The sequence below is a fragment of the Saccopteryx bilineata genome, chromosome 2 (genome assembly GCF_036850765.1).
Source record: "Saccopteryx bilineata isolate mSacBil1 chromosome 2, mSacBil1_pri_phased_curated, whole genome shotgun sequence".
Classification (NCBI taxonomy): Eukaryota; Metazoa; Chordata; class Mammalia; order Chiroptera; family Emballonuridae; genus Saccopteryx; species Saccopteryx bilineata.
In genome coordinates, this window is record NC_089491.1 from 375,192,273 (window position 1) to 375,216,935 (window position 24,663).

Sequence of the window (24,663 nt, forward strand, 5' to 3'; positions counted from 1 at the left end):
CTACAGGGTGCCTCAGCAAGCACCCTGACCGGCACCCATGGCTCTGTGCACACGTCCCAGTCTGCACAACCGGATGGTGCGCCAGTGTCCTCACTGAATTCCACCTTACCTCTTCTCTGCTCTGGGCCTTTTCTTCTTGCTTCCTGGTAAAACAGAAACTGGGGTAGGCACATCAGTTTCATCATCCCCAGCCCTGCTCCCTTGTGTAGAGAGTCTCTGTCTCCATTTTCCCATGACAGCAAGCAGTGGATCCCTCCTTGGTCCTGAGTGGGGGAAATCCCAGCCCCTTACTGGCCGAGATGACTCCATCTTGCACCAACTCCTCTGCCCTGGTAGCTCCTTCTTCCCTATGTGTCTCATGCCACTCCCTCACCCTGTGACCAAGTCAAGAGGAGAGGTGGGAAGAAGTGGGGTGGCTCTGTGGGAGCAGGGTAGGAAGGGCGGATCAGATACTGTTCGATTTTGCCCGTGTCCCTCTGGAGCACTGCTGCTCATTTAAAATTCCGATTTAAAGCTGAGCGGCTCTTTAAATTTCCACATTAGCATGCCGCCCTGATGCCAGGCCAAGATGTTGGGATGGATTTGGCAGGAACGCCTCTAACAGCAGCAAGCAGCAGCATTTGCCAGCAATAAAACAACGCATGAATAAAAGAAGCCGGGTTGGCGGCAGCGGCGGCAGCAGCAGCACAGGTAGCTGGGTGAGCCCAAGGGGCCCAGATATTCGGGGGCTCGGAGGCCTGTGCAGGGGCATATATGAATATAGGCTTCTGTGACTATCTCGGCCCTCACCTTCGATCTGTGCCTGCAGTGGAATCTGAGGTGAGGGCTTAGGCAGGATTGGGGATTCTCCCCTGTGCCTGTCTCATCCTCCTCCCCACAGGATTATCACCTTGGAAGAGACAAATGTTGCCTTTGATGAGGACACAGGACTTGGCCCACAGCCCGAGCTGTCCTACTTTACTGGGGCCCCAAAGAACAGGTAGGGTCAGAGAAAGCAACATGACCTACAGTGGATTCTACATCTATGACCCCAGATACCTGGGTGCTGAAGGGCACTGTCAGGATAAGGGGACTGGATGACAGGCAGCCATGAGGACTGGATATTGGTGCTGAGCTGGGTGGGAGAGATGCTCTGAGCTTGCAGTTGGCTAGAATGGGGAATGGCCAGGAAGAGCAAGGGGTTGGCCAAACTTGAACTTCCTGTAGACTCGGGAATATTGTTTGAGGTCAGATGGCAAGGCAGAAAGGTTAGATGAAAGCCTAGGCTGAAGGCTGGCCACCTCCCAGGGGTTGTTTTGTCCACTCCATTTCCCAGGGTCTAGAGAGTACAGCCCCAGAGGACTTGAGGCTGCTGGGTCCAGTGTCCCCTCTGCTCCAGTTATCTAGCTGGATAAACTCATCACCAGTCCTGTCAGGAATAAGCAGGATGTCTTGCTCTTACCATCTATACCTCCCACTCGGTCAAACCATCCCCTTCCCTGAAACCCAGGGGAAGAGGGCAGAAGCAGAGGGTGGCAGAAGATGGTCTCTGTAGTCTTAGCTAAGGCAGAAAAGAGGGGCACCCTTCTCTGATGGGACTCCTCCCTTCCAGCTCATGAGTGATTTCGGGCCCCACTTTGAACTCTCTCAATCCCTGGAGAAGCTGGAGAACAGGCAGGGAGAGCCAGGCTTTAGCAGGGCAGAGCCCCCATACTGGAACTTGGGCTAGTCCTGTCCTGTTTTTTCCAAACCTGTTCCTCGGCCCACACATTGGAGGTGAGACAGCTCTGGGGTGAGGGAGTGGTTAAGGAGCTAAGTTCAGGCCAGAGACATATCATTTTGTCATTTATTCATTCATTCAACAAATATTTACCAAACAGCTGCTTTACACTCGGAACTGTGCTGGGCACTGGGAGCACACTGGTGAACACAGACAGACGTGGTCACTGTCCTCGTGGAACTTTCCAGCTGGTGGGGGAAATAAGATCATTATTCAAATGGCTGCACAAATTAGTGTGAAACTGTGCTAAGTGCTCTGAAAGGATATATAGTACCATGAAAGTATATAATCGGGGGACTTGGCTGAGACTAAGGAGTTTGAGGATGAGCTTGCAAAGGAGACAGAGAAAGAGCAGCCAGAGTGGTAGAACTGGCAATGATATCACAGGTCAGAGGAGGAGGTGGTCAACTGCATGGAGAGGTTCCGAGAGCTCATGAGACACCTATTCATCCTGACTCCTCACCTGCTAGTTGTGACTACAGGTATGGAAAGGCGCTGGCATCGTGCCTGGCTCACAGTTGGTGCTCTGTAATGTTAGCTCCCTTCCTCCCCTCCCCAAGCTAAATCTCCCTCCAGGGACCCCAGATTTCTGGAACAAAAGAGCTGCTTAGGTTCAGCTTCCTCTGTCAGTCAGACCCCAAACCCCCACCATCCAGTCCTCAGTGAGGGATTCTAGGCCTCACCTGCTTCCCCACATGAGTCCCTGCACATGGAGCCCTACCACTTCCTAACCCAGTGGTCAGCAAACTGCGGCTCGCGAGCCACATTTGGCTCTGTTGACTAATGAGTTTGCCAACTACTGCCCTAACCTAATTCTTCCTTTGCATTGGCCTTCCATGAACAGGGACTGGGGTCTAGGTCTCGGGGTAAGATGCCATTCTGGCTCTGCTTCTGGGGCTGAGTCTGAGAAAAAAAGAGAGTTGGAATCTTCAGCAGCTTCCAAAGCTGCCCGGGGTGAATCTGAGTGTCTTAGGTAGGGAGAGGGAGAGTAGTGGGGAGATGGGGAGGGGGCTGCCCACCCAAGGCGGCGTAGAGCCCAGAGCCTTTTCCATCACAGACACCCCATCTGTCTCCCACAGAAGGCTTAGGCTGGAGGAGGTGCTGAAAAGGGGGGTATGAAGGGTGAAACTGCACAGTCTGTGAGCCAGCACAAATGCGGTGGAGGTGCTGACCCAGAAGGATGGAAGGTTCAGCGTGGGTCTCAGCAGGGCTTTTGTCTGGGCCACTGAGGACTAGAGGTCAGACTCTGGAACCAGAGGCGGGAAGATGATGGGAACACTGCGTGCTACTCTCCCTAGACAGCTCTGTGTTTGATTTTGATTTACAGCTCCCTACCCCACTGACCAAAGGGCAAAGAATCATATCCCTCTGGCCCAAAAATTAATGGTGTTCCTAAGCCCAGGGCTAGGCTGCATTCACGACGCCTCCCTCTTCTCAGCAGTCAGACCTTTTCCAGACCTTAAAATAATATTTTGGTTACATTTGACAGTTTTCAGAGTGTTTCCTTTTACATATTACTTTAAATTGATCCCACTAAAGTCCAAGTAGGTAAACATTATTATTATTAACCTGTAGATGAAATAATGGAAAGATTAAGTGAAAAGCTAGGATCATAGGGAAATAAGAAGGCACTCAAACCCAGGACTCCTGAATCCACCACCAGCCAGTAGGCTGTACTGACTTAGACCTTCCGTCCTCATTTTCAGTGACATTGTACAACCCCCACTGCCAACTCAGGTCTGGGCTTTCTAGGAAAAAGCTCAGAAGAATTCCTTCTCTGGGACTGAAAACTTTGGGAAGATACCCAGGGCTTGTTGAACATACATCGACATACCCCCCCACCCCAACCCAACATCCAGACACTAGAAAACTGGACATTCCTAGTGGGATGTGGCTTCTACATATAAAACTATGAGAGAGCCCTTGCCTGAAAGTTGTGAGGAAGGAGGGGCAGGACAGGGTGCAGAAGTAGAAAATGTCAGTCCAGGAAGCAGCTATTAGGGTCCACTCCAGGTTCCAAAACAGACCCTTGGGAATCCTTGTGGCCATCTTCTCCCCACACTCCAAGTTCTTAATACTTCCCCCTTTTTCTCTCTGCCTACACTAAAAAAAAAAATATGACTCCATAGCTTCCCTGCCTGCTCCAGTCTTTTCTCCCATTCTTCTTTGTTCAGAAGTTCTTCCTCAGGTATAACTTTATTTCTTCAGGTTGCCACTTACCCCCTCTAAAAGTACTCTAAAACAGGTGCCAAGGGAACCCAACACAGAGCTTCAGTTATTAAATATAAATAGACAGGGAAGGGGAACTGAATATAGAGACAGATATTATATCTCTCAGCCCCTGTAAGTTATTAGAAGGCACTGGTGGTTGCTAAGCAACAGGTCTCCATAGAGGACAAGGCACCGAGAAGAAATGCCTCCTTTGACTGAATTTTGGGGTAAGAGGGTAGGGAGGGTGGAGGTCAAAGGTTTGTTGTCTGGCAGGCAGAGCTGCTGGGAATGGTTGGTTTGTCCTCCAAGTCCAGCCCTAATGGCCTTAGCAGACTCCACTTTTACAGCCTTCAGGATTGGTGGAAGGAGGAAGGCCTCAGGCAATCCTCCTTTCCTGCCAGGAGGAGGAGACCTGGTTTCCATAGCAATCCAGAAACAATCCTGACCTTGTTTTGCTTATGACCTCTTTGTAGCCCTCTCATGGAGCACTATCATGGACCTCTTTCTCTGACCCCTAACTTCTGATTTGAGGGGGAGGGCCCATAGGAAGTTTGGAGGAGGGGTGCCACAAAGCTGGTCTTACTTTGCCCCAATGTGACCTATTAAACTCTAAAGGGGCAGTGACTTTTCAGGGGAAAGGGCTTCCAGGTGTCCTCTGACCTCTGCATCCCTTAAGCCACTGCAGAAAGCACAGCCACATGGTGGCATACAGGGCAAATTCTGGGCCCAGGCTTGCTTTCTAAAGGGCCAGTACAGACTGGGGTTGGAGGTCAGGAGAGAATGAGGGGGTCGGATCTTTTATGCCCCTTGGCCATCCAGACGCCCATCCTCCTTGAGCTGAAGTCCACTGTTGTCAAGACTCGAGAATGGAGATATAGAACATTAACGTATGTCAAGTATAAGTGAGTGGCACCGAGGGGCATAATCTGTTTTTCTAATATGACCACAAGCAGAGAGTTAGAAGAATTAGGCCGACAGCTGCTGGTCCCCCCCACCCCACCCTTTCTGCCCCCCCCTCCTCACTCTCCCTCTCCCTTCCTCCTCGGCATTTGCACACACCAATGGCAGCCGAGCCCTGCTCGCGATTTCTCTTAATCTTCCTCCACCATCCTGCGCTCTTTCCGCAGGCGGTGCTGCGAAGCCGGCAGAGCCCCGCGTCACACCTTACTGCTCTCTGAGATTGCTCCACAGAGAGCTCAAGGAGATGGCAATTCGGTGCTGATGCCGGCTGGCAGCAGTTGGAAGAGGGGAAGGAGGAGAGAGAGGGAGGAGGGGAGGGGGAAAAAGTTGGCACAGATACCAAGTTTTTCCCTAGAGAGACTGGGGGGGGGCACAAGAGAAGAAGAAAATGACACAGAGGAAAGGAAACAAGGAAAATGAGGCAGAGAGACAGAGAGAGAGAATGCATGAGTTAAAGTTCTAGCAGACATCCACATGTGTACACCCCTACCTCACCTCACTCATGACCCTCTAAAGATGTGTGTGTGTGTGCGCGCGTGTGTGTCTCTCTCTCCCCCTAGCCAACCTGGAAATCAAAGCAGCCCAGGCATGTTGTGTGTATTTGTGCAAGTATGTGTGTGTGTGTGTGTGTGTGTATACGCCTGTATGTTGTCTCTGTTTTGGATCGCAGTAGAATGCAGTATGTAAATGAGATGGTTATTACCGCAATGTTCATCAAGCTGAGCCGAGAAGACATTAATAGCCTGATGAATATGCATGTGAATTTGTTAATTAAGTTAATTATTCTGCTGAAAATGCATTCGTCTTCCAAGGACATTTTCCCAATGATTTTTACATGCTCTAGCCATTAGTCATGCTATATTTTATCAGGGAAATGAGTTTGCTTAAGTTGTAAAAAGAGAGAGAGAAGAGAGAAGAGAAATAGAAAGGGAAAGGAAGAGGAAAAAAAAGGAAAGAGGAAGAAGGAAAATGTGCTGAAGTTGAGAGTGGGAAGGCAGCTGAGGCCGGTCTGAAGTTTGAGGCCCAGCTGGGCTTTTGAAGCCTGCCCTCAATTTTTATGGGTACCTTACTCTACAATTTTTTGCCCTTTTTTTGATGACAAACTTTTTTTTTCCAGTGCCAAATTTCCAACACATTAATTAATTGTTGTAGCCAATTAACTGTAGTTGTGCAAATGAGTTTAGCACTAATTACCATGCAGTGCCTGTAATCACATAAAAAACTTGCTGAGAGAGAGGAGAAAGGAGGAATGGAAAGTGAGTGGTGGCAGGAGTGAAGGGGACCTGGAGTCGAAAGTCAGCGAAGGAAAGGTTGTAAGCAGGGGTCCTGAGATTTCCTGGTTAGGTGCCATCTTGGATCCAAGGGAAGACAGCTGTCTCCTAGCCACATTCAGGACCTCTGACAGTCAGGAAAGCTGAGTAGAGATAGAAGCTGGTAAACTGTGGTCTCCCTGTGTCTGAGAACTTACAACCAAAAGACAGAGATGCAGAATGGATATTTCTGGTTGTTTCAACAATGTAGTGTAGTCCGTAGTCCCTATTAATACTGAAGGTCTCAGTGTTTATGCCCCATGGCTTGAATTACTGGGTAAGGTTGGTGGTTGCCACTGGGAGAACATGTGCCATTTTTGATGGACCAAGGGAGATGGAGAAAAGTCATATGTGCAGCCAGCCTGGTTCTGGAGTTATAAATAGATAGGGAAAATTGTTATAAGTCCACAGTCACTGGAATGGGCCAAGGAAGCAATAGTAGCATCAACTATAAAAGAGTCGCTTCCAGCACAAGGTGGGAGGAGGCAGCCTTTGGCCAGACACAGCTCCCAAGAGAGGAGCCAAACCTTCTCTCCTGCAAGTTGGCATCTCTACCATCCATCATGTCATGTCTGGTCCAACTCTAGGTTTCCACCTGTCAGCTTCAACCAGTGCCCAGAGGCTGAGGGATAGACCAAATGATTTCTACAACTCCTGACTTAGTTGGAGAGAAACAGCAGTGGTGAAGTCAGGACTAAATGCTAGACTGGCATTTTTGCTTCCACTCTGTTTGCTCCCTGTACCATGTTCTAGACACTGAGCTTCCCAAGGTGTAGAGTACATGTGTAAATGAACTGCAGTTCCTCTCACCACAACCAAAAGAAAAAAGAAAAACAGTGCTACATCTCCCTTATCCCTCCAGAATAAAGCGTTCACTCTTTGTCATAGGCCTCAATTTTCTTAGACCTGTCAGAGATACATTCAATTTCATATTTCTAAGGAAGACCTTGCCCATTCATACTCTGATAGACAACCAAAGGCTGGATCCTCCCTCTCCCATTCCAGGTCTCGGGTCTGCGAGCAGATTGTGGGCTCTAGCCACTTCAGCCTTGATCCTCCCTGGCAAAGGGATAACAATGTCAAGGACACATGCCATTCTGTTCCTGCTCCATGACACTGCTGCCCTTCGAACCTATGAACCAAAGTTAGCTATGAAGACCTGAACTGACCCAGGCTGTCCCAATGCTCTTCCTGCCTGCAACATCTCTCTCCCGACACATCCTTTTCCCAGTAACCTTAGTCAAAGTCTGAGAAAGCCTACTGTAGTGAAAGAGCCCTATTTCTTGGGTTCCAGGCTCTTCTTTGCCATTTAATAGAAGGTGATAATGGGCAAATCATTTACTGTAAGCCTCAATTTTCCATCTATAAAGTGGAAATAATAATACTGCGATGCCTAAAAGGTTAAGAAGCTTAGTAATTATGAATATAAAACATTCAGCACACCAAGTAAAATAAACAATTTCATTAATTCCTAGGGAGTACAAAGTATTCTTTAGCAGGCAAATGGTTAAAGTGTGGTACATCCACACCATGGACTAAATAAGAGGACCAAACTATTGGTACATATAAAAACTTAAATGAATCTCCAGGGAATTATGTTGAGTGAAAAAAGCTAATCCTGACCCCAGCCAGGTTGCTCAGTGGACAGAACATCACCCTGGCGCACCAAGGTTGCGGGTTTGATCATCCCTGGTTAGGGCACATATGAGAAGCGACCAATGAATGCACAACTAAGCTGAACAATAATGAGTTGATGCTTCTCTCTCTCTCTTTCTCCACCCCTTTTAAAAAAATTAATTTTTTGCCTGACCAGGCGGTGGTGCAGTGGATAGAGTGTCAGACTGGGATGCCGAGGACCCAGGTTCGAGCCCCCAAGGTCGCCAGCTTGAGCGTGGGCTCAAATGGTTTGAGCAAAGTTCACCAGCTTGGACCCAAGGTCGCTGGCTCGAGCAAGGGGTTACTCGGTCTGCTGTAGCCCCACGGTTAAGGCACATATGAGAAAGCAATCAATGAACAACTAAAGTGCCACAACAAAAAACTGATGATTGATGCTTCTCATCTCTCTATGTTTCTGTCTGTCTGTCCCTATCTATCCCTTTCTCTGACTCTCTGTCTCTGTTAAAAAAAATTAATTAATTTTTAAAAAGATTTTATTTATTGCCTGACCAGGTGGTGGCACAGTAGATAGAGCGTCGGACTGGGATGCAGAAGACCCAGGTTCAAGACCCCGAGGTCGCCAGTTTGAGCGCGGGCCCATCTGGTTTGAGCAAAAATTCACCAGCTTGGACCCAAGGTCACTGGCTCGAGCAGGGGGTTGCTCGGTCTGCTGGGGGCCCATGGTCAAGGCACATATGAGAAAGCGATCGGTGAACAACTGAGGTGTTGCAATGCGCAACGAAGAACTGATGATTGATGCTTCTCATCTCTCCATTCCTGTCTGTCCCTGTCTATCCCTCACTCTGACTCTCTCTCTGTCTCTGTAAAAAAAATTTTAAAAAAAATAAATTTAAAGATTTTATTTATTGATTTTATAGAGGAGAGAGAGAGAGAGAAAGGCAGTGGGGAAGAGCAGGAAGTATCAATTCATAGTTGCTTCTTGTGTTTGCCTTGACCAGGCAAGCCCAGGGTTTCAAACCAACGACCCCAGCATTCCAGGTTGATGCTTTATCCACTGTCACTTTTATGCCACCAAAAGTCAAGCAACAATAGGGGGGGGAAAAGCTAATCCTAAAAAGTGGCATAGTGTATGACTCCATTTTTGAAGTGACAAAATTTTAGAAGTGGAGGATAAATTAGTGGTTGCCAAGGGTTAAGGAGGAGGTGATGTGGGCAGGATTATAAAAGGGCAACATGAGAAATCCTTGTGGTATTGAAACTGTTCAGTATCTTGACTGTAATGGTAGATAAACAAATTTATATAGGTAATAAAATTGCATAGAACTTAATACATACACCTACCCCCACTGAACAAGTAAAACTGGGCAAATCTGAAAAAGATTTGTGGGTTGTACCAATGTCAATATTCTGGTTGTGCTATACCATAGTATTGCAAAATGTTACTATTGGGTGAAAGTAGGCAAAATGTACAAGGGATTTCTGTATTATTTCCTACAACTGCATGTGAACATACAATTACTTCAATTTTAAAAAGCTATGATAGCCTGGCCTGTGATGGCACAGTGAATAGAATGTAAACCTGGAATGCTGAAGTCACTAGTTTGAAACCCTGGGCTTGCCGGGTCAAGGGACATACAACAAGCAATCAATGAACAACCAAAGTGAAGCAACTGTGAGTAGATACTTCTCATTTCTCACCCCCCTCCCCACCCCATAAAATCAAGAAATAAAATCTTTTCTCTCTCTCTCTCTTTTTTTATGAAGTGAAAGGTGGGGAGGCAGAGACAAACTCCTGCATGCGCCCTGACCGAATCCACCTGGCAAGCCCCTTAGGGATGATGCTCTGCCCATCTAGGGCCACTGCTCTGTTACTCTGCAACCAAGCTATTTCAGCACCTGAAGCAAGGCTGGAGCCATCCTTAATGCCTGGGGCCAACTTTGCTCCATTCGAGCCATGGCTATGTGAGAGGAAGAGAGAGAGAAAGAGAGGGGAAGGAGAGAAATGGAGAAGCAGATGGTCACTTCTCCTGTGTGCCCTGACTGGTAATTGAACCCAAAACTTCCACACACCAGGCTGATGCTCTACCACTGAGATATCTGGCCCAGGCCAAGGAATAAAATCTTAGTAAAAAAAAAAAAAGCTATGATAGTCCTGCCAGATAGCTCGGTTGGTTAGAGCAGTGGTCCCCAATCTTTTTTGGGCCACGGACTGGTTTAATGTCAGAAAGTATTTTTACAGACCAGGCTTTAGGGTGGGACAGATAAATGTATCATGTGACCAAGACAAGCATCAAGAGTGAGTCTTAAGACGGATTTAACTGAGGGAATCTGGTCATTTTTTTAAAATAAAACATCGTTCAGACTTAAATATAAATAAAACAGAAATAATGTAAGTTATTTATTCTTTCTCTGTGGACCGGTACCAAATGGCCCACGCGTGGCCTGGGGGTTGGGGACCACTGGGTTAGAGCACCATCCTGTTACACAAAGGTTGTGGGTTTGATCCCTGGTCAGGGCACATACAAGAGTAAATCGATATTCCTGTCTGTCTCTCTCCCTTCCTCTCCCTCTGAAATCAATAAACTTAAAATGAAAAAGCTATGATAGATTATTAATGTCTCTGCTGGGTATAGAAGGGAGAAGGGGCCGTCCTTGTGTTTCTACTGCAGAATTCCACAGAGAATGATTAAAAAATATTATTCTCATTTGACCTGTGGTGGTGCAGTGGATAGAGCATGAACCTGGAATGCTGAGGTTGCTGGTTTGAAACCCCAGGCTTGCCCAGTCAAAGCTCATACAAGAAGCAACTATTACTACAAGTTGATGCTTCCCACCACCCTGCACCTGCCTTTCTCTCTCTCCATCCTCTAAAACCAATAAAAATCTTCAAAAAAAAATTTTTTTCATTAGGGTACATAAATAAAATGATCATAACCATGGGGTGGCGTGATATTTGTATCTGTTGACCCAATAATTCCATTTCTTGGAATTTACTATAAAAATAAACAAAGTTTAATGTGTTAGGATGTTTATTGTGGTATTATTTAGAACAGTAAACATATCTAAAGGATTAAAAATAGGAGATGCCTTATAAATCACTGCATATCTAGGTGATGAATTATCCTACAGACTTTAAACATACTTAAAAAAAATACACCCAATACAAGGTAGGCACTCAATAAATGATAATTCACTTTACTGGGATGTTCTGGGTATCAAAAAAGCTAATGTAGGCCTGACCTGTGGTGGCGCAGTGGATCAAGCGTCGACCTGGAACACTGAAGTCACTGGTTCGAAACCCTGGCCTTGCCTGGTCCAGGCACATATGGGAGTTGATGCTTCCTGCTCCTGCCCCCTTTCTCTCCCTCTCTCTCCCTCCTCTCTAAAATGAATAAATAAAATCTTAAAAAAAAAAAAGCTAATGTAGGCAAATGTACTTAGCAAACTCTAAAGTGCCTCGCAAATGCTAGGTGTTGCTACCCTAATGGCTGTCTTTTCCATCCACCCTAGATGAGGCTGTACTTCCAGGCAAAACTCTGCCTAAGGTGCTCCTGGCTTGAGAGGAATGGGAATGGGGGAATTCACTTATTGGGGAGTCTGAATCAAGGGATTGGGGCTACTTCCTTTCCAGGAGACTGTCATCCCCAGCTCCATATCATGAAGAACACTATGGACATTCTCCCAGCAGATGCGTATACACATATTTGGTCTATAATTTCAGAGGACTCATCGAGTCTTTGAAGCAATGTCAGCCCTGCTGATTCCCTCAAAGTAAAAGACTCTATTGCATCAATACATTGACTGAGCACCTAATGAGTATCAGATACTATCCTAGGTGCTTTACACACATTATTTCACTAAATTCTTTCCACAACCTTGAGAGGTTGTTCATCTGCATTTCAGACAAGGAAAGTAGGGCTCTAAGAGGTTAAGTGATTTACCAAGGTAGCACAGCTGATAAATGGCAGCGCCAGCACTGGAGCCCAAAGATGTCAGCTTAACACATATGACATATAGAAGGACTGAGGAGGGTGGCACTGTGTGGAGACTGAACTGAGGCCCACATCTAGAGGAGCCCCAGAAAAGTAACCTTGTTCTTCCGAGGCCCCTTGGGTAGGCACAGATTTAAATCCACCCAGGCAGAAGCAAAATCTCTGAAGGGAAGCAGTCCCATTCTGAAGTCTTATATCCCATGAGTTTTTCCATATGTCTAACCTCTATCCTTTCTGCTAACATCCGATCCTCTTTCCTCTCACTGGCAGTGGGGATGGTGAACATACGAGATGGTGTCCCTCAATGAAAGGTCCTAGGTCAGGAGGGGATAGAGGAGCTTCTTCTTCCCCAGTTCTGTTGAGGCCATGACTAGGACACTTCAGTCCCTTTAGTCTCTTGGATCTGCCCCCAAGGCAGCAAACCAAAGATGAGCAGGAGAAAATGTACCAGGAAGAAAAGCAGAAAGAAATCAGCTAACTAGACCAAGGAGACAAGCTTGGAGGACGGCTGGGAGTCCCTCGGGACCTTAGTGCCAGGTGCGGGGTGAAGCTGAGGTGGGCAGTTCCCCCAGCAGCCTCAGCAGCTGGCTTCGGGTCTGACACCCACCTAGCTGTGGAGGCCTGGCCAGCATCCCTCGTGCCAGAGCCTCGTCTGTCTCAATGTGATATTTCTATAGTGAGGAGGGTGCTGGGCATTCCGCCACTGGGTATTTACTCCTCCTGTTTCAGTACTACCTTGCCGAACTTGTCAGGACCAGGCAGTCCAACTGGGGGCCTTACAGAGGCCCAGGTAAGAGAATAATCATGTGAGGAGGATGTTGGGGTCCCAAGGCTAGGTCCAAACCTTTCTTTTAACATGCCCCCAGGCGGGCAACTGGGGCCTCACTGTGACACATACATTGGGAGGGGAAGTCTCATCCCTCCCTCCCTCTATCCTTCCCTCCTCCACACATTATTCTTCCTTCCTTCCTGGGGCCCAAGTATGCCCACTGCTCACTTTGGCTTCCCTCACCACCTACCCTATGGATAGGAGAGGGTTAAAGGAATGGTATGGGCAAGCTATAAATTTCCCATCAGTGTGGGGAGAGTAGGACTGTTGGCAGGGAGGGGGTTGGGTTGGGGGGGGGGAGGGAGAGCTGGGAAAAAGCCAGGAGGTTGTCTCTAGGTAACAATAAACACTGCAAGCAAGGAGCAGCTGTTACACTTACTCTCTCTGCATCACAATGCTGAAATAACACTAATAAACCAGGGTGCCCAATGCACAGGCATACATGCATTTAGGGCCAGTCTCCACAGCACCCCTAGGGTTGCCCTCTGCTTCAGGTCAGGGCCTTGGTGCCAGTAGACATACGTCTTGGCCCGGCTACACCTGTCGGGAAGGATGAGGGTTGATCGCCAGTCTCAGACTGGGGCGTCTCAGAGTCAGGGGAGTAGCAAAGGCTGGGATTCTGGGTTCAGATCCTGATGGCATTCACTGGTGGAAGAATTCAAATGGGATAACTCTTGGCCAGGAATTGAAAGGAGAGAAGAAGAATGACAGAGAGAAAAGTATAAGGTACAGACAACTATTTACCATGTCTTCTCAGATTGGAAGGGATGATGAAATGGCCAGAAGTAGAGCTGGCTCAAGAGACGTGGAAGAAAAGAGGGGGCCAAGGAGAGGTGTGAGAAAGAGCAGAAGCGTGTGGTACTGAAGAATGATTCTCTGCGTCTCACTCACTCACTCCTACATCCCACTGCAGCTGGTGCACCCCCACAGCATCACTTCTATACCAGCGCCAGGTAATTACCGGTTCCGGACTGAGCTTTGTTATGGGTGTTTCAGCAGGGCCCACGGCTCCTGATGCAGTCAGGGAGAGTTGGGGGCGTGGAGCTGGTCTCATGTTCCTATATGAAGAGCAGCTGCTCTATCCCTTTCTCCAACCAAAACCATCTCTGGAGCTCCAGGGGCATCCCCGCAAGAGGCCCCTCACCCAAGCTGGAGAGCAGAGCCACCAGCAATGAAAGAAAGAGAAATAGGCAAATGAAGGACTCGGACTGTCAGAGAAGTCTCTTCTCTTATTCCATCCTTTTCCGAGTTCAGAGGAAGGGTATTTAATAGTATGCATCTGGATACACTGGTATCCAGATCCCTGCTTCCCTTTGCTGAAACAAGGAGGCCCCTGGGACTGTGGTCAAAGGCATGGATGATTTTGGTCCATCTTCTGGCCCCTTTCTGCTGGTGTGATCTCAAATATAGTACCCTACCATACCCCTGATTCAGAAAGGATGGAGAAGCTGCACACTGCCAACCTGGTCTGTAAGGGAAGAGAGCATCAGCACCTTTGAAGATCTATGGTGCCTATTTCCAGGGAAAAGAGTCCAGAGGCCAAGTGGTCTTATAATAAATAATGTTTGGGGAAAAAAAATTCCCAAGTCCTGTGGTATCAGCTGGGTAACCAAAGCCCTGAGGGGGGGGGGAGTAGCTGTGTCTGCCTGGAAAGCCCCTCTTCTGGAAGGTGCCCAGGAGCATGAAACTGCCCCAGCACACTTCTGTGCAGCCAAGAATGACTGGCCTCTCTTATCCTTTGCTCCCTGGGAAGCCTCTCACTGGGATGCACAGCCTCTCCTGCTCTTTCCCACTCTCTCTCTTCTTTCATAGTTAGAGCCTCTCCTGGCCTCATAATTCAGAAAAGAGACCATCACCCACAGAGCTCAGAGTGCAGGAGAATGGGCAAGAGAGCTCTCACAGGCCTGGCCCCCTTCCCCTCTGTTGTTTTCATGAGCCGCCCCCACTGCAATGAGTCACCAAAACCTTGAGCTCAGCTGAGCTGCCAGCAGCCTTCCTCCCTCCCCCCTCCTCCAGCCAAACAGATTTGCACCCAAAGGGCCCAGAGCTCACCATCTTCCTTCTTGCAGGGCTAGAGCTAATTCCTTTATCTCTAGGAATCTGCAACACCCACACATTGAGATGAGTGAGCAAAGGAGTGCAGAAGACCCCCGCATGTGCTCTGTGCTGGAGCAGAGAGCTGGCTTCCTGGCTTCCTGCACAGGAACAGGAGCAGGGCCGCCACCAGGAGATCTGGTGCACCTGGCCACCCCGCCGCACTGGCAGGTGAGGGTGCAGGAAAGAACTGGGTAAAGAGGCACTCTCAGTTCCTTTTCTTTGACCTCTCTCCCTGGGCGCTGTTGGACATCATGGCACTGCCACCTCTGAGATGCCTCACCCCTCCACAGCTTTCTTTCAGGTGCTAGAGAGGGAATGTGTGTGACAACCTTCAAGGTGTCTTAGTGGGAGGGTCCCATATCCAGATCTCACTCCATCCAGTGAGACACGCTGAGTGAGGATGAGGAAAGGGGTCCTACCAGAGTCAAAGCTGGGCCAGCACTGAGCTCCTCAGGGATTCCCTTTTCTCCAGAGTGCAGGGGATTCTGGTACAGCCGCCTCTATGTTCCACTTACTTCAAGCCTATCCCTCTTCTCCTACAAAGGCTTGGACTTTCTTCTGGACTCCAGAGCAGGATCTAGGCTTTCACTCCAGGGCTGAAGATCTGGTGCCTTGGCTAAAGCTTGGTAATAGGAGGCAGGTCTGGTGGGGCTTGGGAGTAGGGAAGCCCTGCTCCTTAGAGAAACATCCCGAATCTAGACTGAATGCTTCAAGGGCCTTTCAGCCCCTCCAGTGTGCCTCCAGTGTTGAAGTAGGGGAGGACAAGGAGTGAGAAAGAGGGCCTGTGAAGGCCCCACCTCCTCTCCCTCCGTCGCAGCATGCTCGTACCCACTACTCTGTGTTTCAGAGGAGAAACAGAGGCTCTGTAAACAGGAGCCATCTAATCAATCCCCCACAATACCCAATATGAACAGCCTGCCCTATGTTAGGCAGCCGGCTCCACAGGTGGGTAGCAGGTATTTTAGTTCCCCAAATTTCCCTACCTTCTCCCCATTTTTAGGCTTCTTCCTGATATTGCCTGACAAGAGAATGTTCCTTTTCGACTCCCTCGCAGTTCTCCTCCCCTCCCCTCCCCCCTGTAGGCCCTCGGAAGCAGTGGGGGAGCTACAGGCTATTTGGGGGGATGTGAGGGTCCTTCTCATCTTGTTGGCAGCAGAGAAAGCAGAGAATCAGACAGCCAAGATGACCCGAGGGTCTAAGGACAGGATAGAACGAGGCTGGGGATACTTGGAGAGGCACATCCTGCTCTTGCCCAGGGACTCTGAGGGTATAAAATGGGGTACTGAGATAGAGAAGACAATTCTGGGAGTGGGGGAAAGGTGTTGAGGGCTTGGAGAGTGTGACAAAGTTTCTACCCATACTGATTTCAGAGCTCTCTGTCCATCCTTTCCCTGACCCCAACTTAGTCTCATGAAGCACAGAACAAAGAATGTTAATTTTTTTTTTTTTTTTTCCTGAAGAAGCTGGAAATGGGGAGAGACAGTCAGACAGACTCCCGCATGCACCCGACCGGGATCCACCCAGCACGCCCACCAGGGGCGAAGCTCTGCCCACCAGGGGGTGATGCTCTACCCCTGGGGGGGGGGGTCGCTCTGCCAGGACCAGAGCCACTCTAGCGCCTGGGGCAGAGGCCAAGGAGCCATCCCCAGCGCCCAGGCCATCTTTGCTCCAATGGAGCCTTGGCTGCGGGAGGGGAAGAGAGAGACAGAGAGGAAGGAGGGGGAGGGGGTGGAGAAGCAAATGGGCGCTTCCCCTATGTGCCCTGGCCGGGAATCGAACCCGGGTCCCCTGCATGCCAGGCCGACGCTCTACTGCTGAGCCAACCGGCCAGGGCCTGTTAAAATTTTTTGAGGAGGGAAGAAGATGCCAGGAAATGCCACCTCTGGCAACCTGGTGGGAAAGTCCCCTTTCGCCTTCCTTCTTTCCCTTTTTAGCCCTGGATGTCTGAATAGTGAAGCAAGTGGGGACTGGAGATGGGTCCAGCAGGAAACGCAGCCTCCTCCCCAGTGTGCACCAACACCACACAGAGCCAGCTGGGCCTGGCGAAGGGCTCTGGGGCCATGGTACCACGTGAACACCAGGCATTTCTGAGTCAGCTTTCAGAGCCTGGAGTTTTACTTCCATCTCTGTTCTCAGCTTAGACATGGACAGCAGGTATAAGACCACACCTCACTATATTTTTTGGCTTAATTTTTTCTAGCAGTTTATATTGCAGCAAGAAAACTTGTGACAAAACTCTCAAAAAAAGCTCAATATTTAGTCATCATTGGGGGATTTATTTCTAGGTTAAGGAACTGGGGTAGTTGGTGCATTTCCTTCTCTGTGGACCTTGTAAAGTATGGTAAAATCCCATGGCAGTGGGAGTGGGTGTGCGGTGGGCCCTGCCTACCTGGAAGCAAGGGATGTGATCATCTTTGGAAGAGGCTGCATAAGGAAAAGTCCTCCAAGAAGTGCACCTGCCTGCCTGACTCCCCTGAGTTGCTTCCAGGACTTGGGAGCCAGAGACACAAGACTCCAAGCAGTAGAGAATAATCTCCTGCCAACACGTTTCCCTTGGCTTTCTTCCCCACACCCTACCTACCTACCTACCTTTCCCTGTGTTCCAGGAGCTCTCTACGTCCAGGAATGCCGAGCAACACAGGACAGGACTCAGCTGACTTCCCATCTCTGGGTCTCCGTTTCCACACCTATAAAATGAAGGGTTCAGCAAGACGAGTTTCAAGTTCTCTTCCTTGCAAGAGTAAGGTTCTGTGAGTCACACTCCAAAGGCATCAGGCCTCATTTGCATGCTGTTCTGCATGTCGTCTCCATGGCACTTATTTTATGTCTAAACGTACAGAAATATCTCTGAACCCTGCCCTTCTCCTCTGTCTCACCACTGTCTCCGGTTCTAAGGCCCTTAGCTCTCATTCCCTCTCTTCAAAGCTCTGTCCCCACATTGCCTTTCACTTCATTTTATAGCACTCACTGGGACAAGCCCAACTGGAGAAAACCCCGGGAGCAAGAAAACAGCCTTACCTAATATCCTGGCTGCAATTTCGGGCCCCAGACCTGAGTCAGCCGGTCCAGTCCCATCCTCTTTGGAGCTCCTGGCAGTTGGGGGTAAATCCTGGCCCTCTCCTCAGTGCTTCCCCTCTTCCTCCACCTCGCTATTCTCCATGCCAGAACGCAAAGTGGCCAGTGATTGATGGGCCTGGGTTCCCGGTAACCGCACCCAGTGGCCCAATCCTCCTCCTCTACCCAATCCCTCCCCTGTCCCTATTCAGAGATCAGATTGTCTCATGTTGGTCCCCGAGGTCCCATTAATTAAAAATACATCCAATTAAATGGCAGGTGAAAACGTGCTATTGGAGCTCTCCACCCCCCTTGCCCCAGCTTGGTCCCCCCACCCCCTTAAGGCTCAGCTGTGCTTTGAGCTGAGAAAAAAAAAAAAAACGATAGAGAGAAAGAGGAAGAAAGAGAGAGAAGAGGAAGACATAGGGGTGAGGGTATGGCAGTGGTGGGGTGCTATTTGAACCTCTGCCAGGGTAGCATGTGCCAGCCTGGGAGGGTGGCACTGTGCCCTGGTGTCTAATTTCTGGAGGTGTGAGTAGGTTCAGTCAGCTGGGTACCCACTTCCATTTCCCTTAAAGAGGCAGAGGGAAGTCAAAGGGCATGGCTAGTTGTGCTGCCCTCCTTCTGGTTTGGTGGGTAAAAGGCAGAAGTGTAAATAGTGGAGGGCTCCTAGGTGGGGGTGTAATATTCAGGGGTTGGGAGAGTCTGAGGCTTCTGTGCTTGGCATATCACTGCAGAGTAGATAAGAAGAGGCGGCTGGGACTCAGGTGGCAGGGCATGGCAATGTTCCCAAGCCAGGCTGTGCCTACCCCTGCCCACAGGAAAACTAAGAAAAGAACGGAGCGAGGGGGCGGGGGGAGGAAGGAGCCATAGTTCAGGTGGGTCAGATAGAATAAAATATATAAGGAAGAACATTGTGTTGGCACTATATCTCCCAGCACTGTGTAAGTAAGGGGGCCTAGAAAGACTTTGTTCTACTTGCCATTTTTCTAGGCAAAAGGAAACAGCAGTAGTGTGAAGTCACCTTGCCCTGGCTGCCTGGCACGCTGGCTGTGAGCAGGGTATCTCCCTTGACGAGCAGTGTTAACTCTCCTTCTCCTCCACACTTACTATGTCCCAGCATTTTGTCAGCACCTGCCCCTGCCCGTCACCCTGGTACAGTCCTCTGGCCCCAGGCAGTGGAAAGCTAACTGGCACTGAGAGCTACTGGGAGAGAAGCTAGGAAAGAAGGGGTGACTGGGGGTGGCAACCAGAATCCAGGCAGGAATGGGGGTGGTTTGGCGACCCAGGCCCCCTCCTGGCCTCCTTGGCAGCCTCAGTACCTCCTCACTTCACTTTAACGCTAATTGGAGATTTTAATCTGCGCTGCTGCTCTGCTCAGGGTGCTGGGGGGAGTGCCAGCTGTGCAGTAATTCCAGCAGCACCGACTGTTTAATCAAGCTGTCCTCCTGGGGAGGGGCCCTAGGGCATGGGGGTAGGAGGGAGGAGGAGAACCTCTGTCATCTCCTGTAGCCTGTTCAGACTGGAAGGGCTTCGTGGAGACTGAGGATCAATTGTGGAGTACCCCACCCCCAGAAGGGCCCCATGGCCACTTGAAGCCCTGGCAGAGCCTTTACATGGTATGAGGATCATGGGCCAAAGCAGCCTCCCTCCCCATCCTGCTTCCTGATACCTCTTTTGGCTCAGAACCCTGGGGTATCCTGGGGTACCCCCCAACCACTCACACTACAAACATCTACTAGAACATCTTGAGCTCTGCAGGTTTGTGCTGGGGCACAGAGGGTGAACTTTCCCACTGTCTTCACGGTCCTCTCTCCAATACTCTAACCAAGATATTTCTCTTAACAATTGTAAGAGATTGTTTTCTCCGTAAGCACAGGTATTCCTACTCTCTTGGCTAAAAAGTGACTGTCTTAGAGGCAAGGGAGACAGTGGACAGCTGGAGGCTGCTACACCCTGAGGGAGAAAAGCACCTCGTTCCCAAGTTCAGCTGGGAACATACTGAGATATCAGGACACTAAGGCAAAGTGTTCTGGGTTTCAGGCCATTTTTAAGGAAGAACAAGTGGTACTAATAATTCTTTTGGCTTCTTAGGCCTCAGTCTCAGTTTCTCCTGGAGTCTTTCTGATCTCTATCTTGGGAAAAGGGTGCCCTGCTGCCCAAATTCTGTCTGCTAAGGGGCAGGAGTTTTCATTGGTCAGCAGCACCCTCGTGTGGTAGAAACCAAGACTGCAGCTACCCAAGTGGCCCAGCAGCTTTGAGGGATCAGCCAGGTTGACAGGTGGGCAGGGTTATAAATGTTGGTGTTCTCTGTGCCATCAAGGTACCCCAAACATACTTACTGCTCGATCACTTCCAGGGACATTTCCTGCTTTCTAACACCTTCCCTATCCCTCCATCCACCCCAGCCTAATGCCAACTCATGATATGTATTGTACTTAGGGAGGGAGCATCTTACCCAGAGCTGGCACTGACTTAACTTTCTGAGTAGTATGAACGTTCATGTACATTCTCTTTCAAAGGGTTAACAAAAAACTCACTACTCAAGGGGTTAAACCCCCTGCTTCTGCTGTCTGGATTATAGGTGTGAAAGAGGCACTGCTGAGAGAGGAGGCCTAAGGTCAGAAGGGTGAGCTGATGTCACCTCCAATGGCAGGAGAGGCTCTGGCACCGCTGCCAACTCTCTACAGGCACCAGACAAGAGTTCCCACCTGAGCTCAAGACAGAGTGTCCCCTAGTGGTGGGTTCTGCCCTGTGGCAATCCCTTCTCCACTCCCTGGGTAGAGTGGAGACTGATAGGGACAGACTCTTCGAAGTCTGAGGTCCCTCTCCTCGGGAATGGACACCAGATAAACACCTTTCCTCCACGGATCCAGATACTCTCTCCACGGATGCCAGGCCACTGGGCAGAATGTGCATCTGGGGCTTTAGACCTCTAGCCCCAAGAGAGGGTCTGCCCGTCATTAGACTTTTCTTTCCCTTCTAGTGTCAAATGCCATTTGTTTACTGGTCACTTCTTCCCACACCCACTAAATGAGAAAATCCCCAGAAAAGGAGAAGGAGATTTAATTTAACATCAGAAAGTTCTCACTAAAGATTAAGGCTAGGAGTCACTGAGGCAGAGAGCTGACTCACCAAGGCCTCCTTCTAGTTGAAGATATTTAACAACAGAGAAAAATACTCCCAGAGAGGAATAGGACCCTGCTTGGAGTTGGTGGGTAGGGACAGGAGCACTCCTACCTGTCAGCAAGAAGGGTGGGGGTGAGTCGGAGGCTGGTGGCCTGCCCGGCCCAGGCACTGAGGATGGAGAGAAGCAGCCTGCAAGCATCTACTTCTGATGTCGAGCACAGTGTTTGGGCAGCTGGATCTCCCATCTAACCTGGAAAGGAGGTGGAGAAGCTGATGAGACGTAAGTTGGGACAGCACTGCCCTAACCTGATTTAGAATAAAGGAAAAAATAGCTTCTTGGGAAAGAAGGCAGGGTTATGTGTGAGTATGTGGCGGTGGTGAGTGGGGCAGGTGTTGCAGAGGAGGCCAAGACTAATCGACATCAGCATCCCTCCATAGAGGAACATCCATTAGTACCTCTGGCCAAGAGGAAAGAACGGGAACAACACAACCGCCATGCTACTAAAGGGAGCAACCCACTCTAGCCAGAGGGAGAAATTGTCAATCAGATGGTAGGATACCATAATCAGGTCAAATAAAAAGCTAACAAAACACCTCTGGAAATCTTTGGGAATAAAAACTTCCTTGAGCCTGACCAGGTGGTGGCACAGTGGATAGAGCGTCGGACTGGGATGCGGAATGACCCAGGTTCGAGACCCCAAGGCCGCCAGCTTGAGCGCGGGCTCATCTGGCTTGAGCAAATAGCTCACCAGCTTGGACCCAAGGTCGCTGGCTCCAGCAAGGGGTTACTCGGTCTGCTGTAGGCCCCCGGTCAAGGCACATATGAGAAAGTAATCAATGAACAACTAAGGTGTCACAACAAAAAACTGATGATTGATGCTTCTCATCTCTCTCCATTCCTGTCTGTCCCTATCTATCCCTCTCTCTGACTCTCTCTCTGTCCCTGTAAAAAAACAAAAAACAAAAAACAAAAAACAAACAAACCCAAAAAACACACAAAACTTCCTTGAGACAGGGTGTGATAGAGAGAACATGTGTATGTGCGTGTGTGTGTGTGTATGTATGTTAGTCCCTTACAAAGGCAGGCCTATGGACTCTGATTGACCTTAGGACCCTACCTGGCTTAAGTCTGTGAAAGACACTGAATTTGCCTGGGCTCCAGATATCAGGTGACTGGTGGATATCATCAAATTCCTCAGGGGCCATCCCTCCTGCTGCTACTGCCACCTGTAAAAGAAAATGACAGATTACATTAGACATGAGACAGACACTAGACACCAAAGAGGGTCTTTGGTCTTTTACCCAGGAGCATGGCCTTATTAGGTAACAGTGACAGGGATGGTCACCATTCTCCCAATTCCCTCCAGCCTGAATTCATGAAGCCCAGAAGCATTCATGAACCTAAAGTATGTTCCCAGAACAAGTTTGAAGTGTTCTAAGAGTCCGACCTTCGGGGAACTAGTTCCCAGTCTGATAAAGTAAAAATGATAGTTCTTATATACCTAAGAGGCAAGTTAAGAATTCAATAATAAGAAAAGCTGTGAAACCCAGAATTATAAGGAACAATGAAGATTCAAGGCGAAAGGAAAGTCAATGCACTAGGGGCACTAGGGGAGGCCGTTTAGGTTTAGATCAGATCATCAGCTTGGACTCAAGGCTCTCTTGTCCAGAACGGCTTCTTCAAGAAGGGCTCAGAGGGGGAAAAAAAAAAAAAGTCCTGTGAGACAGAAAAGATGTTTGCAGGACAGCAGACATGATGGAATTTGAGCATGTACATCTATCATACATTCACTAGATCAGTGATTTTCAAGTTTTTTCATCTCCTAGCACACATAATTACTAAAATTCTGCAGCACACTGAAAAATATATTTTTGCCAATCTGACACACACACAAAATAGGTGTAACTTGGATTCATTCCCACCAAATGGCTATTGTTGTGTTGGCTGTTGTCATTTTTTATATGACAATCTAAGGGAAATAAGGTCAGTACTCCTAAGAAGTCAGGTATTGAATGTTTTAAAACTTCTTGTGGCACACTGGTTGAAATATCCTGCCCTAGGTAAAGATGAATTTGCATGGGGACCAACTCCACATTCCCCCTATGCTATCAGTTAGGATGTGATGGAGAAAACATAAAGGCGTTGTACTAGGATCTCTTTGTCATCAGCTGGCAATGTTCTTTTTTTTTTTTTTTTTTTTAAAGGCTGGATTTTTATTTTATTTATTCATTTTAGAGAGGAGAGAGAGAGAGGGAGAGAGAGAGAAGGGGGGGAGGAGCTGGAAGCATCAACTCCCATATGTGCCTTGACCAGGCAAGCCCAGGGTTTCGAACCGGAGACCTCAGCATTTCCAGGTCGACGCTTTATCCACTGCGCCACCACAGGTCAGGCCCTGGCAATGTTCATTTTGCAGACCATCTGCCCCTCTGACCTAGACCTAACCTAGACCCATAACTCTATCTCTAAGCAGCCAAGAGGTGCGTTTCTCCCTCAAGATTCTGCTTGCAGCTTAGGGATTCTTCAGCATTCCCCTCTGGATCATCAGTAGCTCCCAGGCTCCTATGCATAAGCATTGGAAGGCACTTGTAGATACAACTGGGGGAGGTCCAAAGAGGGGAAGGGAACCTCAGCACCAGAGTAAGAGGACTTCAGAACCTGGTCTGCCTGCCCACCCGTTGAGCACACTATTTAGGGCAGGGGTCCCCAAACTTTTTACACAGGGGGCCAATTTACTGTCCCTCAGACCGTTGGAGGGCCAGACTATAAAAAAAAACAAACTATGAACAAATCCCTATGCACACTGCACATATCTTATTTTAAAGTAAAAAAACAAAACGGGAACAAATACAATATTTAAAATAAAGAACAAGTAAATTTAAATCAACAAACTGACCAGTATTTCAATGGGAACTATGCTCCTCTCACTGACCACCAATGAAAGAGGTGCCCCCTCCGGAAGTGGAAGTGCGGCCGGGGCCGGATAAATGGCCTCAGGGGGCCGCATGCAGCGTGCTTGCCATAGTTTGGGGACCCCTGATTTAGGGCTTAGGTCACTGTGGAGCACCACCTTCTGGATCACCAGAGAAGAAAACCAACAACTCAAAAACTAAAAACGAAAACGAAAAAAGAGTAGTAGAGTTCCCCCAATTTCCCTGTAATCTCAGAGGATATCCCATTTTACTGGAGTTCTGTCACTCCTCCTTCTCTCGTTCAGAGACGCCCCTTAATTTCCCAGCAGGTGAGATGTGTTTTGTTTCTGCCTTCCTTCTGATTTTACTTTTTAAATATAGCTGTATTGTAATGCAAAGAAGCCTGAATTGAGATTTAGGTTCAATTCCTCCCATCATCTCTGAGGATCTTTTCTGGCCATCCAACCCCCAGAGATGGTAGCAAAGTTAGCCAAGTGCTCCTGGAACTTTGGGGTAACCCTGAGGGCATTAGAATCTTTGGCCATGGCTGCTACTTGCTTCCCAATAAACCAGAACCCTTGACTCTAAATAAAAATTACACTTGTATAATTTGCATGTCATTGAAAAGTCAGTCTTTGAGGTAAAAATATATAAAGCTTCCAAGTTTTTCTACTAATCTTTTTCATATTTACCTTTCCTCATCACTCTGTCCCTCTTCCCCTTAAATTCTCACAGGCCTACCTTCCTTTCCTATGGAAGTTCAGGGCTCTCAGGAGTTGGTGATCTTAAAGGTTG

General features: G+C 48.7%; 1 protein-coding gene across 4 annotated transcripts in view; it reads right to left on the bottom strand.

The window, feature by feature from the left end:
- Nucleotides 1–1,820: 1,820 nt before the first annotated feature.
- The window catches only part of CDK12 (cyclin dependent kinase 12), a 94,237-nt gene continuing 71,394 nt past the window's right edge, over nt 1,821–24,663 (bottom strand). For 2 of the 4 annotated variants that reach the window (XM_066263747.1, XM_066263748.1), the window contains 4 exons: nt 22,077–22,185; nt 21,070–21,208; nt 17,365–17,462; nt 1,821–1,947 (listed from right to left, as the gene is read on the bottom strand). In XM_066263747.1, coding sequence (XP_066119844.1) covers nt 22,176–22,185 — 10 coding nt within the window. In that variant the 3' untranslated portion in view covers nt 1,821–1,947; nt 17,365–17,462; nt 21,070–21,208; nt 22,077–22,175. Of the gene's footprint in view, nt 1,948–17,364; nt 17,463–21,069; nt 21,209–22,076; nt 22,186–24,663 lie in introns of those variants that run through there. The other 2 variants (XM_066263744.1, XM_066263746.1) reach the window with 1 other exon arrangement.